Source organism: Arachis stenosperma, chromosome 7 (assembly GCF_014773155.1).
Source record: "Arachis stenosperma cultivar V10309 chromosome 7, arast.V10309.gnm1.PFL2, whole genome shotgun sequence".
Taxonomy (NCBI): domain Eukaryota; kingdom Viridiplantae; phylum Streptophyta; class Magnoliopsida; order Fabales; family Fabaceae; genus Arachis; species Arachis stenosperma.
The window spans coordinates 85,122,863-85,137,331 of record NC_080383.1 but is presented as its reverse complement, the minus strand read 5'-3'; the positions used below and the strand labels follow the sequence as shown (position 1 = coordinate 85,137,331).

Sequence of the window (14,469 nt, the reverse complement as noted above, 5' to 3'; positions counted from 1 at the left end):
AGTTGTTGGAAAACTTTATAAAGCTAGAATTTCATACTGAGAATTTTCGCTAAACTTTATAAGTAATAGCTGTAACTAGATATAGGAAAAATTGTTGACTATAAATATAAAATAAGTAATATGAGTTTTATCTTTAACTTTTTTATTCTAATGTCAAAATTGATTAAATTATTTTAGCAACTCATATGGATAATTTACATTCAAACTAAAAAAATAATGACAACTTATATTCAAGTGTTTTGTTAAACTTAATTTTTATATGTTAACATATGTATTTATAAATAAATATTAAAATTATCACAAACATGTGTTTGATTTGGTATATTAAAATGAAAATACGAGATAAAAGGTAAAGAAAATGTATTTCAATATGTAAAGTATTTTTAATTTGTTTTGGAAAATAATTTTTTTATTTTATTTTAGAAAAAAATCCCAATACAAACTAATCACTTTTTATTCAATTTTTTATTTTTAAGTAACCACATCTTAAAATAAAGATATATAAGTTTAAATTCCCCCAAAAAAATCTGTAAAGATATTTTTATTTCTTTTTGAAAATAATTAATCAAAAATTCTTGCTACACATACAAGCATTTTTGAAGTATAAGTTTATATATATTAATTCTAATCCAACAAAACTCACTTACTTAACACAAGCATGAAATAATGTTGTTTTTCCTCCAACGTTTGTATCATGTGTTCCTCTTTCTCCTCTTCCTTTTTCTTATTTTTCTTCTTTGCGCTTCTCCTCCTTTTTCTTCGCGTGTTTCATCTTTATCGTCATTCTTTTTATTACTGTTGTTGCTGCAATTTTTCCCTCCTTCTCTTTCTATTGATTTTGCAACATTATGTATTTATTTCTTCTTTGTTTGATTTTTTTCTCCCAAAAAAAATTATAAGAATATGAAATAAGAAGATGAAGAAGAAGCAGCGGCAGAAGATGAAGAAGAAGAAGAGGAAGAGAAAGAGTTTTGAATTATACAAAACTTATCAGAATAAAAATACACCGCAAGTTTTCTAAAATACACCAAAACGAGAATGGAACAAATTCATCGCAATAACAATTCAGATTCAGAACTCCTATATCGAAATTTTACTACAAATGTTCAAAAATGTTTTCTTTAATGCATCTTTTCTTTTTTTTCTGTCTTCTTTCTTTCTTTCTTTTAGTTGAATGAATGTAGGTTCATTCTCTTCTAAGTAATTTTACAGCATTATATATTTTTTTCTTTTTTGTTTTTATTCTTATTAAAAGAGTAAAACAAGAAGAAACTTGAGAAGGTAAAACACAAAAGAAAAAGATGAATAAAAAAAGAAGATGATGCTGATAATGAAAAAGAAGCAGCAGTAGAAGGTGAGGAAAAGGAAGAGAAAGAATTTTGAATTATGCAGAACTTATCAGAATAAAAAATACACTGAAATATTTTCAAAATACAACGCAAAATTTCCAAAATACACTGAAAGTTTTTCAAAATACACTGAGACGATAATAGAACAAATTCATCACGATAACAATTCAGATTCAGAACTCTTACATTGAAATTTGCTACAAATGCAAAAAATATTTTCTTTAATGCATTTTTTCTTCTTTTTTTCGTATTTCTTTCTTTCTTTTAGTTGAATGAATGTATGTTCATCATCTTCTAAGTAATTTTGCAGCATTATTTATTTCTTCTTTTTATTTGTTTGATTTTTTTTATTCTTGTTAATAGAGTAAAACAAGAAGAAAGTTAAAAAGGTAAAATAAGAAGAAAAAGATGAATAAAAAAAAAAGATGATGATGATGATGAAAAAAAAAGCAGCAGCAGAAGATGAGGAGGAAAAAGAGAAAGAGTTTTAAATTATGCAGAATTTATAAGAATAAAAATACACCGAAATATTTCCAAAATACACCGCAAGATTTCTATTTATACTCAAAGTTTCCAAAATACACCAAAACGAGAATGAAACATATTTATCACAATAACAATTTAGATTCAGAACTTTTATATCGAAATTTTACTACAAATGCACAAAAATATTTTCTTTAATTTTGAATCAGGCAACGTCATCAATATGGTCAAAATTCTACGATAATAATAATGACGATACGTATAAGAAGAAGAAGATGATGATTATAACGATGATGATCATGATGACGAAGATGATGGAGGAGAAGGAAGAAAAGAAAGAAAAAAAAGAAATTCCAATAAAAAAAAAGGAAGAAAAGGAAAAAGAGATGATGGTGTTGATACCGATAATAACGAAAAAAAAGAAAAAAAAGAAAAAAAAATTGATCAACAAAATATCATCATTTTTTTTATAAGAGTCTTGAACAACAAAATTTTACATTTTTTTTATAGTGAGTAGCAGTATAATAGTATATTCCAGTTAAATCTAATAAATATTAGCACATGACTAATTGTTATCATCATTAGATAAGACTCTAAATTTCATCAACCAACAAGGAAAAAGGAAAAAGCTTTAAATTGCATCCTTACACTAGTACACTACATTACTACTATTGTTTAGATGTAAACTTAAAAGTAACTTATTGTTATGATGTTTAGAAGTATTTGTTTAATTTGTTAAAAAAATAAATAATTAATATTTAATTTTAAAAATATAAAAATAAATAATTATTAAATATTTAAAATTTTTCATAAAAAATAAATTAGACAAAAATTAATTACCATAAAATTCATCTTAAAAGTAAAGATAAGCTTAAAATAACAGAACATTTCGACCAAAACAAATAAAAATAAAAAAAATAAAACAGAGAACATAAGTACATAACACAAAAGCACCGAGAGAGAGAGAGAGAGAGATGAAACTGGTGAGTTACATGTCACAATGGAGAGGCATTGCAAAGGAAGCTATGGACCGAACAGCCATAGCAGTGAAGTTCCTCTGTTGCCTTCACATTACGGACACCTACTTCTGTTCCCCAACTCACGTAACGCAAAATTTCGAACTTTTTGTGATTTTCGGACACCCATGTGGTTCAATTGAAAGAAATTTCACTCTTCTACTTGCAGGTGTATGGGCCTAGTATGCTCCCCACACTCAACATGGTAGGCGACATCGTTTTGGTTGAACACGTGTCTCAGAGGCTTGGGAAGGTTCGGCATGGTGACTTGGTTGTGATTCGGTCACCGTTGGACCCTAAGAGGTGCCTTACCAAAAGGATTATGGGAATGGAAGGGGATACTGTTACTTACTTTGATCCTATGCTTGGTGATGCTACTCGTGTTGCTGTGGTGTGTGCTATGATTTCTTCTTCTTTTGGCCCTTGTTTCATTATTTATTATTGTAATTTGGATGCAATTTTATTTATTTATTTATTTTTTTGTGTGTGTGTATGATTGTGAAGGAGTTTTCCCAATTGATTGTTTTGTACATTTTGCATTGGATCATAGTGAGAAGAAGTGGGGAATTGCTCAAATAGGATGGATAGGAGATGTGATTCCTTTTTATTTGGTCATGAGATTGAGAAGCCATTGACAAATTCATTTAATTCTATGTTTTTATCAAGATAAATAATGCTTTTACTTATATATAAACTGCTTAGATGAGTTTTTGAGATGCTTATTTAAGTACCTTAGATGTCTTGTGGACATTTATCATGAATGAGATTATGCAGGAGTAGGAGACTGTGTAGAGGGTTGTACTGTTGTTTCTCACATTTATAAACTAGAAGTACATTATTTCCATGTTACTTAAGACTGCTTTTGGTTTTGAGAACAGAATGAGACAAGATACTGAGAGTAAGAAACAAAGGATAGAGACACAAAAATTAGTGTTTTTGTATTTTCTTTGGTAATAAAATGAATGTCGTGTCCGAAATGTGTCTAACACGTAGACACGACAACTCGGCGAACTGTGCTTTATGGTCTTTGCCCAGTGTCTTTGTGGCCTTCCTGACAGGAAGGACACAAAATACACTAATTTAGTGTCCCATGACACAATGTCTTTGTCCGTGTTTCATCTGGCAAACAATTTTGTATTTCTGTGTCCATGTCTCATTATCTTGTACTTGTAAATAAATGCAGCCTAAGTGTTGAGATGAGTGTTGATGGTATGCTTTTATATGTTTTGCCCAAGATGAATTGTTTTAATTTGAATCTAATCGTGATTAGAATTGAACACCAATCTTCTTGTGTTTACTTTTATTATGGTTAGTGACATTTTGATCAAGTGTCATTCAATTTGAATATACTTATCAAGTCTTAGCCCACTATAATAATTATTTGTGTGCGCGTGTGCACTTCAAACCTATTGTTTTCAGGTTGCTTTATTTTGACACCAATGATTGTTCTATTATTTTTTTATACTTCCATCAATAAGTTTGATTTGTTACTTAATTTATAGTCTCTTTTCCCATAGGTGCCAAAGGGGCATGTTTGGATTCAAGGGGATAACATCTTTGCATCCCATGATTCACGGCATTTCGGCCCTGTTCCTTATGGCCTTATACAAGGAAAAGTGTTTTTCAGGGTAAGTGTTATTTCTCCATATTCCATATTATATTCTTATTATTTTCTTGTCAAGGATTGGTTCATTATATTTCCCTTGTTTATTTTGAGGTCTTTCAGTATTTGTACTGCATTGCCTGTCGCTAGATGTTTCTTATGCTGCATTATTGTTCTATTAAGAATTTAAGAGCACAATGTTTGTCTGCCCTTGCCCCCTGCGAAAAAAAAAAACAAAAAGTTGTCTGTCTACATAATGAGAAATGCATCTACACTCCTCAGATGCCTGATTGATTTGATATATGTCATTGTACTGAAGACTTCCTTAGCTGGATGGAACTTGGTCCTTGTGATCTTTTCATGTTTATTTTTCTTATAGAAAAATTTCGTGTTAGTTAACCATTTGGAGAGTGCAAAATTGTTCTACGTGATTGCTATAAATTGATCTATGACAGGAAACTCATTTGATCCGTTTAGCTTACTCCACCTCGTGAGATAAGGCTTAGATATTGTAAAATCTATGAACTGAGATGCTAATGATATTTCAAATAATAATATTAGGTTTGGCCACTTGATTGCCTTGGAGTACCGGGTCAATAAAGATGTTTTGAAGAAGGTAAAATCTTCTATTTCTCTGCCTTTTATACTTTATCTTCAATCTTTCTCTAAAAGAGTTGTTTCAGTCTATAAATAGACATTGTGATCTTTAGTATTTAAAACTTTTTTTTTCTTTTTTAAATACTAGTTTCTACTTGATTATAATGTTAGCTTACCAATTGCCATATCTGGGCAAATGTTCATATCTTTTAGAAATATTTCACTCTCTTCTCATGTTCTGAGTGGAGGATTTTCACAAAGAACTAAACTGTGAGCTGATTTGGATTATGAAATTTAGCACAGCAAAGCAATTATCTTATTCAGTTTCTTAAAATTTACTTTATTATATTCTCTCCTCCATTGTCTGAATATGAGAAGGTTGACTTTGCAAATTCCATCCATATATGTACCTGTTGGGGTACTGTAATGTGAAAATATCCATTACTTAGGGAGGGATAAGATTTGAGTTGATTTGGAGGCAAAGAAGCTAACTTTTTATTTGGGTTAAATTTTTTGAAAAACGAGTAAGTATAGTTATAGTTGTGAGCTTTTGTACACAGTACAAGGAAGAATGAATCTTGTGATTTGTGAATGGCCACTAGTAGGTAAACCCAGTGTGCGGCTTTCTGCTACTAGCCTCCATTTCTCTTCCTTATCACGGCCTATAGTACGAGGTAAAGGAAACCGTGCTGATAAATCAAATATGTTATTGAAATTGCTTTTATTTATTTTTGAATAAACTGATTCTATAATCCTGGCTTATTTTCCTTCAATGGACAATGTTGAATCCTTATAAGGACTTATTTAGAGCAATTTAGAAGACACAAAATAGAAAGCTACCATTCTAAGAATCCTTACACTTTAGATCAAAGCATTCCTTACCCGGATATAAAAGCACTAGACTTATAATTTCTTGTCTAAAAGCTAAGTATTGTTTGCCCTGTTTCTACCTATTTGTGTGATAGGTTAATAGATGATGCTTTTCATTTGCTTACCGGGAAGAACTTATGGTCATTCATCCGGTACAATGCAATATACTTGGATGAAGCCTCAGTGGTTGCCATGAAGGTGGCATTTAGCAAGGTAAAGCACCTGAAGGACCATAGCTCCCTTTTGTAACAGTGAGATCATTTACATTCAGCTTAGGATTTCTTTTCCAATACAATCTCCTTTTCATACACTGAAAATACAGGATCAGAGGTTTAACAGGATAATTAATCTGATTCATTTTATGAGGCTGAATGCCATCTTTGTTTCTTAAGGATTTTGATTTTTAATACAAATGTAAAATAACCACTCCACCTATTAGTTTGAAGGAGATTGACTCTTGTATACTTAAGACTTTCTAGATTTATGTTTTCATTCTCTCTCTCTCTCTCTCTCTCTCTCTCTCTCCTGAATAATATCTGTGTTGGACTAAACTGTCCAGAGACCCATATCAGTAGAATCAAACAAATCTGGAAATTGATATCAACATATCTCAGCTTGGCTAATTTTTTTTATATTGTATAAATATATGTGTAATACATTGTTATGGGAAGATTAGGTGTTTTTTTTTTATATGGTGTTTTATTCAAATCGGACGGTCCGATTTGTTTGAAAAAAAAAAGTAAAATACAAATCGGAGGGTCCGATTTGTTTGATAAAAAAAAAATACAAATCGCATGGTCCGTTTTGCATTTTTATTTTTTTTTATTTTTTAAAATAGAAATCGGACGGTCCGATTTCAACATTAAAAATTTTTTTATTTTCAAAAACACAAATCGGACCATCCGATTTGTGATTGTTGATTTAAAAAATGAAACAAATCGGAGGGTCCGATTTATTCACACCATAACAATGAAAAACTCATCTCTTCTCCCATCATTGTGAGATACACTCACCTCTCTCCCACACAAAAAATAATAAGCGTCTCAGCTTGCCCTCAAGTTGGTGAATGGATATCTATCATTCCTAGCTTGTGTGCAAGTTCTTGAAACTGCTTGGCCTCCACTGGTTGGATAGGCCGCTGCTCAAAATGAGGAGTGTTAGGGGCCAACAAGTTTTGTGATTTGTAGCCATCAATTAGCCATTATTGGTGTTTTTAATGGTGTGAGATTTCATCCAATGGTGTGGGATTACTCACTTTTCTTTTGCTGGTTAAGTGCTGGCCAAATTTTAATAAATGTGCTCGCCCCTAGACTTTTTCGCTCAGAATACGTCTGCCAACTGTATAGAACTAATATGCATTCTCGCAGGATTTATTTTAGTATGTTTTAGATAAACCTTGACAATGTTTCAGTCTAAAAGTTTTAGTATGTTTTTTTCTTTTTTATTTAGTATGTTTTTACACACTTTATACACTTTTGGGAAACTCTAGTTTTCTCTGAGCCATGAGCAACTAAACCTTTTCTGTTAAGAGTAGGAGCTCTGTTTATTTTATGAATTAATACTATTGTTATTCTACTTTTAATTAATGTACTAATTTATATTAAGAATTATTTTCGTTCTTCATCCTAGCTAGAAATTAGAATATATTAGAAGATAACTCTTTTTCTACTTGAGTTCTGTTGAATCTTGGAAAAGTTAACTCACTTGAATAACAGCTTGAAAGTAAATTCTCATAATTCTCTGATCATCTGGACTTAATGTCATACGTGACATATAATCTCTTATCTTTGGGTAATTAGGGTTTATGTGGCTAATAAACTAAAATTAGACCTAAACCTTTAATCTAATTTAAGTGACTAAGGAATTGGCGGTTAATTAGATTAGAGGAGATTAAATTACTAAGAAATTAGGTTTTAATCAATTAAAGTTTGTCATGAATTGAATCTTGCATGATTAAAGTAGTTGGTAAGAATTGTTAATCCAAAAAAATAAACACCTCTGAAATCTTAACTGTTTTCCATAAAATTTTCGCAACCCAAAGAGTGAAAAGAAAGAAAACAACGACATTGGCAACGATTGGATCTTAATTCACAACCTTTTCAATTTAATTCATAGTTTGTTTGTTCTCTCACCGCATCATGAATAAATCTCATGCCCTGAGCTAAAGTGATGTTGATGGTTTGATAAACCAAAGAGAAAGAGGAAGAGTGAAGGTTGAGAGGGAGAAAATGAACTCTTCTCATTTTTTTTAATTTTAAAATGAAAATCTAAAAAAAATATTTATTAAATGTTTAACCTTATCTACTTCTTATATACTCTGATTATAAAATTAATTACAACTATACATTCAATAACTAGAAGCTAAACTAATTTCTATTCTAATTGACATACGCTAAAGTGAGTAACTAATTACAATTGAGCTTATATCTATTACTAATGAAAAATAATTCAATTCCCTACCTAATCAACAAGGATTTTACCAACTCTTGTCAACTTTTGCTTATGGTTGTATTTAAAGGAAATGTTTTTGTAGATGTGTCTAATAAAAATATCTTTGTATTTAATAGAAATATCTTTGTAGATGTGTTTCTTAAATGTCTCCTTATACATGTTTTTTCTAGTAAAAGTGTCTTTAATATTAATTATTGTTAACAATAAATTAGCAGATAGTTTATTAGTACTCTATACTTTTTCAAAAGAGGAATGTTAGGGATTAGCAACTTTTGTGATTTGTAGCTATCAAGTAGCCATCAATGTTGTTTTTAATGGTGTAAAATTTTATCCAATGGTATGAAATTACTTACTTTTCTTATGCTGGCCAGAATTCAATAAAATTATTAGCCCTAAACTTTTCCATTCCGAAATAATTTAGGTAATAATTTGCTCAATACTTTCCGTCATTACAATTCATTATTATATTCTTATTCCTTCGTCATTATAGAACCAGTTAAAAAGCCGAGTTGCGATTTGACTACAGATTCATCTTAATTAATGAGATTCCCTGAAACTCTCTTCATCTCTTATAGGCCTGTTTAATAAGGACTTCAAACATTAGACATACTTAAAAGGAAAAACATGCAAAGAAAAAACAAATAACATAAAACTTCTCCTAAATGTACTGCAACGGATACATAGAACGCAATACATTTCAATAGATAACAAGTAGGCGATACGCCATACTGCATATGATATTTTAATACAAAGACAGATTGGTACGCCATCACGCAAATTAATATGCGGTACGCCACCTAATTGATGAATTTATGTAACGGTACGACCAACACATCAGATTGGTCATGGTAGGAAAATTACTTCTCATGCCTGATTAGTCGATTCTTAATACGAGAGTCTAGATACTTGTGGAAAAGAATAAAAACGATAAAGCTACAATTTATGTAAGATAACATGAGCCCCATGCTTTGGATTGAGACTGAGTACAGTAGTTGGAGCATGTGCATAAGATGGGGAGAGCTCAAATGAGAAACGTTGTAAGAGCAATGACAAAGCCATCTTTGCTTCCAATAAAGCAAAATTTTGCCCAATGCATACTCTAGGTCCCCATCCAAATGGAAAGAATGAAACTTGGCCTTTTGTTGCCTTTGCAACTCCCTCAGAGAATCTTTCCGGTTTGAACTCTGTTGCATCATCGCCCCAAATATCGCGATCATGATGAATCAAGAGTATTGGTAAGGAAACTTGTGTTCCTGCTGGAAGGAAAAGGTTGCCAAGTTTCACATCTTTGTGGACAGCACGATTGAAGTAAACAGTTGGAGGGTATAACCTTAGAACCTCGTATAAAATCATTGTCATCTGTGAAAGAAAAGGTGTAAGCGTTAATTAAAGGACTTGCAATGCTGGAGTATGTGAATTTTGTCAGTTGTTACAGATAAGCAGCTAAGAAAAAACATAGGGAACCGACTTGAAGGTTTTAGGTTTGAATCAAGTCATACTTACAATTTTAAGGCGACTTAACCCTTCACTATCCGGAGTTTGATCGCCAAAAACTTGCAAAACTTCCTCTCTAGCACGTGCTTGCCAATCAGGATACCTACCCAATAGTACCATTGTCCAAACTAGAAGAACTGAGGTGGTTTCTTGGCCAGCAAGGTAGAATGCATTGCACTCATCCATTACTTCTTGGCTTGTCATTCCCGCACCTTTGTTGTTTCCATGTTCTTGTATTTCTCTATGATTTGATTCCAAAAGTATGCCTAATAAGTCTTTGTTCATGACTTCCCCTACCTTCATTGCTTTCTCTCTTTTGTCGATGATAAACTTGATCGAAGCTTTTTTATCTTTTTCAATTTCTTTCATCCTCTTGTGCGTAGCTGTTGGTATCAACCTAAGAATTAAATACATATTATATTCTTGTCAGTCAATTACATATTACATGTGGATATCAATTACACATATTCCTCACTTAAATTTCTAGGGACAAGAGTTTCTAATTTGTGTAATATATCATACTTTAGTTTAACCAAATCAATTTGTATACATTGATGGGGTGGGGAAAACTCAGGTGCAGTCGACTTCACGTAAAGTTAATAATTAAGAGCAATTAGATGAAAATTTAGTCAAATCAGTCAAATCATCTAATAACTCTCAGTTATCAACTTCACGTGAAGTCGACACCTGAGTTTTCACCTGATGGGGTACCCCTAGTAATAATGTGTGAAATCACTACTAATTTCCAAGGCGTATATGTAAGTTTGGCTCCTAGATATATATTCACCAAAGAAAGAAAAAAGATGAATAATTTTTATAACTATTATATTAATAGTCTTACCACCATCCGGGAATGTAGACATTTCGTAATTTCATAATGAGTCCAGCTTGTTCTCTTAAAAGATCGAATATTCGTTTTCCTTCTTCATAGCTGCTTCCAAATGCTGTCTTGGAAATAACATCGCAAGTCAAATTTTGAAGAAATGGCCATACGTCGATTTCACATTTTCCTTCGGAAGACAGCATCGCATCCCATTTTTTAACCATTTCATCACAGGATTCGAATATGGTTGATGACATTACCTATAGACATGATTTGATGACATTACCTATGGACTATGAAGTAATATATGATAATTTTAGAATAATTACTTTGTAATCATACAACAAACGTGAAGTGTAAGTATAAATGAAAAAAAATTAAAATAGTAATGCTGAGTATCACTTAACGAGTTAATACTCAACTTTATTCTTAAAGTTATGCCTCAATTTGATTTCAATTAGGGAAAGTCTAAGAGAGTCAGCAATTTTTAAAAAGTTGGCCAGCATTTAACTATCAAAAGAAAATTAAATAATCACACATCATTAGATTTAATCTCACACCATTAAAAACACTATTGATGACCAATTAATGGTTAAAAAACACAAAAGTTGCTGGCCCTAACACTCCTCATTTCAATATTCTCAATTTGATCCCCTAATTTAATATCCATAACTCATGTTAGTCCTTGGTTTCTGCCACAGAATCACTAATGGCGTATTGGGATATAGGTTAGACTACCACAGTAAACTTCATAATAACTATCTAATATGATAATTAAACTTTTTTACTTTAATTTATTTTCTAAAAAGCCTTTAATTAAAATTAATATTAGGGTTTTAAAGAATCAGAAAAAACAAATTGAAGTAAATTTCAATTACCACGTTAGATAGCCGTTTGAGAGTTTAATATGATAACTTATAGTTCATTTCAAAATGCTACTAATGATTCTGTGATAAAAACAATATCATACACGAAAAATGTTAGGGGCCAGCAATTTTGGTATTTTGTAACCATCAATTGGCCATCAATAGTGTTTTTAATGGTGTGAGATTACATTCAATAGTGAAAAATTATTCACTTTTTTTTATGGTTAAGTGCTGGCCAGAAAACATCAAAATTGCTGACCCTAGACTTTTCCTATCATACACTAATATAAGTCACAAATGCCAAATTAAAAGACTAAATTGATTAAACCAAAACTTTGAGAACTAGATTGAAGTAAGAGTGTAACTTAGACAAATTTAAATATTATTAATTTCATCACTTAACAAACCTTCCAAAACATATTCTTAATATTAAATAAAGTAAATAGTTTTAAGACTCGAAATATTAAAGATAATTAATTCTTCTATATCTAGTAATCAAATAGAGTATAAATCATCCTTCTTAAAAAAAAATATATTACCTTTAATTTTTCAAAATGGAAAGCAGGGTTGATAATCTTTCGATGTTTTTGCCATTTCTCACCGTCATAGTTTGCGAGTCCGTTGCTCAATAACTTGACAAGAGGGTTCAACGTGGGTTTCTCAAAATAATTGATCTTGTTAAAGACTTCTTTGATTTGATCAGGATTTGTGATTATGACCTTTGGTGTTGTACCTTCCCAGACAAAAGAATTCTTACCTACACATACATGGACATGTTTGATGATCTGTGTTATATAACTCATACAACTGCCTAATAGGTGTTTTTTTATTTAAATAAATTGAATATATGATTTACCAAATGTATCCAATTTAGAAAAAGAGGGGAGGGGGGTTGACATATTTGTGCTCCATAATACACCAATATCAATCACGAAACATAAATAGGTAACTTTTTCCAGTTTTGTTTGAATTGAAAAATCATATATTTCTTTTATTTAAATAAAAAGTTAGTTCGATATATGGATCAAATAAATAGCTAAAGTAGCTGCTTTCAAAAAAGAAAAATAGCATTTTTTTTTTCTTTGTTACATTGAGAATAATGAAGTTTGAATCTAAAAGTCTATACATAAAGGAAGATAACATTAAATCTTCAACATAAAAGAGAAATAAGATTACCAAATTTTTGAACAGTGTGATGGATAAAAGAGAAGACATGTGGTGCTACATCTTTATCATTGGAAAGAGTGTTGTGTTGTTGAGATTTGGCACCTTTCTTGATCATGTTGATCATCTCCGTTGAATCCCCGACAAGAACCCTGTATTTGTTGCCTTGAAGTCCCTGAGCTCTTAGAAGCTTCTCCAATCTCTTTGGCCTCAGCCATAGCCAATTGAGAAGCTTCCATGCCCATAGAAGAACCAATGGAACCACTATGATGAAACATATTGCAGTTGGGGAAGATATTCTTATCATGTTCCTGTTTCTTTGGGGTTGTGGAAGAGGGAGCCAGAGAGTGAAGGACAGAGAAAGAAAACAAAAAGGAAATTAATTACTTAATGTAGTTCACTTGGAATGATACTTGCCTATGCCACTTCGGTGGCTTTTATAAGGCTACAATGAAATTCTACGCACACAAAATAATTTAGAAGATTATTAAAATTTATTATTTTTAGTTATTAATTAATTATTAATATTTAAAAATATAAGTTAAAGTATGTTATTGAATTATTAGATTAAAGAATTTAATTGATAATTAAATGATATAAAAAAATAATAAATTTTAATATTTTTTATATTTTTTTTAAATAATAAAATAATAAAAATAAAAAATATTAAATATATATCAAAATTAGTTATTATATGTTTATTATATATTTATATATAAATATATATTTAATTTCATTTTATTTAATTTTAATGTATATTTTATACTAATAACTAATTTTAGTGATCAATGATATATATAAATTTTGAGTAATTAGTGAATAATTAAATTAATTATTAATCAAATAAATTAGAAAATAAAATTTTATGATTTAGTGATGTAGAATTAATTAAAACAAGAAATTTGATATTAATTTTAAAGAATTTAGTCTAAAATTGAGTCGAACAGGTCAAACTCGACAAATCGGGTTCATATTGGGCCCATGCCCAATCCATCCACATATATTATGAGAGCATCAGCTCTCTTCCTTCCCAAAATTAAAGGGAACACACGCTGGAAAGGGGAAGAATAAGGGAAGGAAACACAAACCCTCACTCAAATTTTTAATACATATAATTTTTTATCTGGAGCTCTGATTGTTGTACCGTTTGCGGCCACGCGACTACCGCGTCGAGCTCTACAAATCTATCAAAATAACTTCATAGGTAAGCCTCATTTTCATCCTCAGTTTCTCACCCCCTCAATTTCGAAATTTATGAGTGCATGTGTTAAGATTTGTTTAAAATTCGATGTTTAGGATTAAATTAGCTTTGTGAGCTTGATGGGTCTTGCATCAATTCTCCATCGGTAAGATGAAGAACGTTTAACCCTTGTCAAATTACTGAATTGGTGAGCCCTATGATAATTTTAGTTCTATTTGGTGAATTTAGTGTGAATTGTGTATTTTGGAAACAATTGATGGTGTGGAATGCAGGAGGTTGGACTTTGGGAAGCTGGAAACCCGTTAGGTGTGCTCTTGGAAACCTGGGTGTTGTGGAATAGTGACAAATTATGATATTTTGGGTTATCGAAAAATCGGTCAAGATATAGTTTAAGTTTCTCGTATTTAATGTATAATGTTATGTGAAAACTTAGACTAGATGACCATAGGACAGGTTGGAATTGCATGAGTATGCTAATTGCTTAGTGCCCTTGAAGATAATTGTTGATATGGTTTGAGTGTTGTTGGGTGATTATTAATTAGGATGGAAAAT

At 30.9% G+C, this 14,469-nt stretch overlaps 2 protein-coding genes across 3 annotated transcripts; one reads left to right on the top strand and one right to left on the bottom strand.

Moving 5' to 3' along the window:
* The first annotated feature begins 2,756 nt into the window (after window positions 1-2,756).
* On the top strand, window positions 2,757-6,396 carry LOC130941617 (mitochondrial ATP-independent inner membrane protease subunit 1a). 2 transcript variants are annotated; one of them, XR_009070666.1, is made up of 6 exons: window positions 2,757-2,935; window positions 3,018-3,239; window positions 4,366-4,476; window positions 5,013-5,067; window positions 5,654-5,722; window positions 6,014-6,396. XR_009070666.1 is itself a non-coding variant. In XM_057870177.1 (5 exons), exons 1-4 carry the CDS (start codon window positions 2,807-2,809, stop codon window positions 5,049-5,051), a joined length of 501 nt encoding a protein of 166 aa, XP_057726160.1. In that variant the 5' UTR covers window positions 2,757-2,806; the 3' UTR covers window positions 5,052-5,067; window positions 6,014-6,392. The 2 variants fall into 2 exon arrangements, 1 of the variants encoding a protein (XP_057726160.1); XM_057870177.1 differs by lacking the exon at window positions 5,654-5,722 and having other exon boundaries at window positions 6,014-6,392.
* Window positions 6,397-9,004: 2,608 nt separating this feature from the next.
* On the bottom strand, window positions 9,005-13,111 carry LOC130941059 (11-oxo-beta-amyrin 30-oxidase-like). Its single transcript, XM_057869428.1, has 5 exons — window positions 12,729-13,111; window positions 12,092-12,309; window positions 10,705-10,946; window positions 9,873-10,260; window positions 9,005-9,728 (listed from the first exon to the last, which is right to left on the bottom strand). The coding sequence occupies exons 1-5, from the start codon at window positions 13,021-13,023 to the stop codon at window positions 9,303-9,305; spliced, it is 1,569 nt and encodes a 522-aa protein (XP_057725411.1). The 5' UTR covers window positions 13,024-13,111; the 3' UTR covers window positions 9,005-9,302.
* Between the last annotated feature and the right edge of the window lie 1,358 nt (window positions 13,112-14,469).